Source organism: Erinaceus europaeus, chromosome 2, assembly GCF_950295315.1.
Source record: "Erinaceus europaeus chromosome 2, mEriEur2.1, whole genome shotgun sequence".
Taxonomy (NCBI): Eukaryota; Metazoa; Chordata; class Mammalia; order Eulipotyphla; family Erinaceidae; genus Erinaceus; species Erinaceus europaeus.
In genome coordinates this window covers 43,031,909-43,035,418 of record NC_080163.1, presented here as the reverse complement: position 1 = coordinate 43,035,418, position 3,510 = coordinate 43,031,909, and the positions used below count along the sequence as shown (strand labels likewise).

At 48.0% G+C, this 3,510-nt stretch overlaps 1 protein-coding gene and 1 long non-coding RNA gene across 3 annotated transcripts in view; one reads left to right on the top strand and one right to left on the bottom strand.

Moving 5' to 3' along the window:
* The window catches only part of LOC132534612 (uncharacterized), a 46,375-nt gene extending 46,029 nt beyond the window's left edge, over positions 1 to 346 (bottom strand). Inside the window, exon 1 of the long non-coding RNA XR_009546327.1 lies at positions 232 to 346. This is a non-coding gene — a long non-coding RNA (uncharacterized LOC132534612). The remainder of the gene's footprint in view (positions 1 to 231) is intronic.
* A 50-nt stretch (positions 347 to 396) lies between these two features.
* The window catches only part of ETF1 (eukaryotic translation termination factor 1), a 41,039-nt gene continuing 37,925 nt past the window's right edge, over positions 397 to 3,510 (top strand). The window contains exons 1-2 of one of the 2 annotated variants that reach the window (XM_060178636.1): positions 397 to 535; positions 693 to 796. In XM_060178636.1, the coding sequence (XP_060034619.1) occupies positions 711 to 796 (86 nt within the window). In that variant the 5' untranslated portion in view covers positions 397 to 535; positions 693 to 710. Of the gene's footprint in view, positions 536 to 692; positions 797 to 3,510 lie in introns of those variants that run through there. The other variant, XM_060178647.1, reaches the window with a different exon arrangement.

Sequence of the window (3,510 nt, the reverse complement as noted above, 5' to 3'; positions counted from 1 at the left end):
TTCAAAGACTCGCCCCCTACACCCACACCCACGCCCACACCCACACCCTCTCCCTAATCTACCGCATTCAAGAGAAGCAAAAGACAACCACTTCTACACCGCGCCCTTTAAGAGCCACCCCCATTCGAGCTTGGCGGCTCACTGGATAAACCATCGCGAGAGCCACCTGCTTCTTCCCGTGGCCTCCGCTGAGTTAGCCGGGCCGGAAGGAAGAAGGTTCCCCGGCCTTACCTCACAAGGCAGCGCGGTCCAGCTGCGGCCAATCGGCGGACACATTGTAGGTCACCGCCCAGAGAACCAATGGAAAGTCACGGCGCGCGCAGAGCTTCCGCTCTTCCGCGTCGTCCTCCTCCCTTTCGTCCCCAGACTTCCACTCAGCCTGTGGCGGAGGAAGTGATGTCACAGGCCCCATGTGAGCGGATTGCAACACATGCAGCTGCCTGGAGAGTGGGAGCCGGTGTCCTACGTCAGAGCCGCCGCCGCGGAGCCGCCGCCGGGGAGGAGCAGCAGTTGCCGCCCAGGACTGGGCCCTTAGGTAAACTGGAGGAAGAAGAAACTAGTGACCACCGAGGCGGCTCGCGCGGGCGGGAAGAGGGGGGCCTCGGGGGTGGTGAGGAAGGGGGCCGCTCTGCCCCAGCGGCGGCGCTAACTCTGTGGTCTTGGTGTCTCCGGGCCCCGCCGGGCCGCTCTAGGGAGGAGGAGGCGAGAAGATGGCGGACGACCCCAGTGCTGCCGACAGGAACGTGGAGATCTGGAAGATCAAGAAGCTCATTAAGAGCTTGGAGGCGGCCCGCGGGTGAGCGCCACGTCCAGCCCCCAGTGCCCTCTTGGTTCCCGGACCCCTCAGGATGTCCGCCCCCGCGCCGCATGGCCGGATGAGGAGAACCGGGCTCTACTTAAACTCCCGCCTTCTGGACCTCTGGGTGGTAGCCCCTGACTCAGGGGTGAGGGTTCGCGCGGGTGACCCGAAAGGGGGTCGTTCCCCTGCTGGGGGTGCCAGTGGTCGTGCTTCCCGGGCTCGGTCCACCTGACCCTTTGCTGGTATGCCCTGCCACTTTTGTACCCCTTCCAGGTCCTCGAATCCAACTCCACCTTCTGGCTCTAAGTACTGCCACCTGACTTGGGTGCTGTTGGTGGAAAGGACTCGGCCTCCTTACTGAACACCCTTACCTGATTTCCTCTCCCTTCTTGTTCTTCTGCCAGGCCTCACTAAAATGGCCTCTCTCGCCCGAGCTTCTGGGACTTGGGTGGGTGAAGTTTAGACAGGGCGGTAAGGAGAGTTGGTCAGGACCAACCTCTTGCTTACATCCCCTTATTATTATCTCTTGGTCTTTAAACTTTACCACCAGGACAACTCCCCCCTTGTCCCCCCACCCCAGCCCTCTTCCCCGGAGTTTCCTGATTTTAGTTGCTTCAGGACTCAGCTGTGAACTGAACAGTATCAGCTTGTGCGACCTCGAGGGGATAAGGTTAAGAGAGTTTTTGGTTGGCGAGTCTGCATATCCAAGAGAAGTCCAGATTTAAGGGTTGTTTGATATGAGCTGAAATAACCCGTTTTAGAACTCTCTGAAGCTAGCCGTGCCTGTTGTACTAACAGCTTGCTGTAATTCGGGACTGAACTGGATGTGTTTTTAGTCTACTTTTTTTTTTTTAATATTTATTTTATTTATTTATTCCCTTTTGTTGCCCTTGTTGTTTTATTGTTGTAGTTATTATTGTTGTTGTCGTTGTTGGATAGGACAGAGAGAAATGGAGAGAGGAGGGGAAGACAGAGAGGAGGAGAGAAAGATAGACACCTGCAGACCTGCTTCACTGCCTGTGAAGCGACTCCCCTGCAGGTGGGGAGCCGGGGTTCGAACCGGGATTCTTATGCCGGTCCTTGCGCTTTGCGCCACCTGCGCTTAACCCGCTGCGCTACAGCCCGACTCCCGTTTTTAGTCTACTTTTGTAAATCTTTTTTTTTTAAGTTTTTTTTAAATATTTTATTTATTCCCTTTTGTTGCCTTTGTTGTTTTATTGTTGTAGTTATTATTGTTGTTGTCGTTGTTGGATAGGACAGAGAGAAATGGAGAGAGGAGGGGAAGACAGAGAGGAGAGAAAGATAGACACCTGCAGACCTGCTTCACCACCTGTGAAGCGACTCCCCTGCAGGTGGGGAGCCGGGGTTCGAACCGGGATCCTTTTGCCGGTCCTTGTGCTTTGCGCCACCTGCGCTTAGCCCACTGCGCTACAGCCAGACTCCCTACATTTGTAAATCTTAATAAGCAACTGTAGGTGTGTTTCCTTGGGGAAGGATAGACATGGCTAAAGCCGGTTTATTTGCTTTTTAAATTGAAGGAAAAAGGTGAATGGTTTGAGAAAAGATACCAGAAGTCACTCCCCCCTTCCGTCATCATTTCATTTTTGCTACTTTTCTGTTACTTTTCTGTTACAATAAGTTTTTACTTAGAGCAAGTGGTGTCAAAAAAGTGTTTGGAATATAGCTTTTTTTTTTTTTTTTTTGTATATCTGAGCATTCCTAGAATAGCAGAGTGACTTGCACCAGGCCCTCTTGGAAGTTGTATTGAACAGGGAAATTAAACTTGGTGGTTTCCAGCCTAGATGTTTGTCCTTCTGTCAGTGGGTTTGCAATAATAGGATGATCATCCCTCAAACTCTTGTTACTACTTTGTGAAATGTAGTGTACTTAACTTCATGGAATGTCCAAGGGCTAACAGATTGACTTTTGCCATTGTTTTTTGTTCTTAATAATTAGGAAAGTTTTGCTTGGAATTGAACTTCTGTCCTTTCTGGTGACTTCACTTTTTGCTCACACTAATGTGAATTAGAGATGATGACCTAATTTTTATTTCTTAGTTTGTTTTTCTTTGAACTTAATAGACTGTTCAGGCTCAGCTAATAACCTTACAGGAGCCTGAACACAGATGCTTCTGTGTCACATGATAAAATAAGTAATTCTTAAGTGTGAGAATACGCGGCCGGGGAGGGGGTTGCCATAGATTATGACCAGCTATGATGCACTGCCAGGAGTTAGTCAAGTTCTTTAGTCTCACAGGGATCTTCTGTTTTGTAAGAATTCTTCAATAGAGTATGAGTTATGGATTGCTGTAGTTGCAGCATTGTTTAAAGTTGAATGTAACCAGTTGAAATTGTGTTAGCATATGTTTAATTTAAAGACAAATTCACATATTAGAATTTGTGTACATTAAAGACTTTAAAGTCTAAAATACAAATTTAAAACTATAATTTGTCTATTGAATGGAGAAACATTAAAGACAACACTGCCTAATAAGCAACAGCATTCCTTTCTAATGCTTAATGAAGTAAACTCATTCTTTGTTCCTAGTTGTATTACCTAGCCACTTGAAACTTCTAACTTCTTCTTTAAGACTTCTAAATGACTTCACCTCTTTGTTTAGAAAAGTGTAAAGCATGCTAAAATCAAAATTCTTACACCCAATTTTGATAAGCATTTCAAAATTTTAGGAATATATTGGCTGTTTATAATAG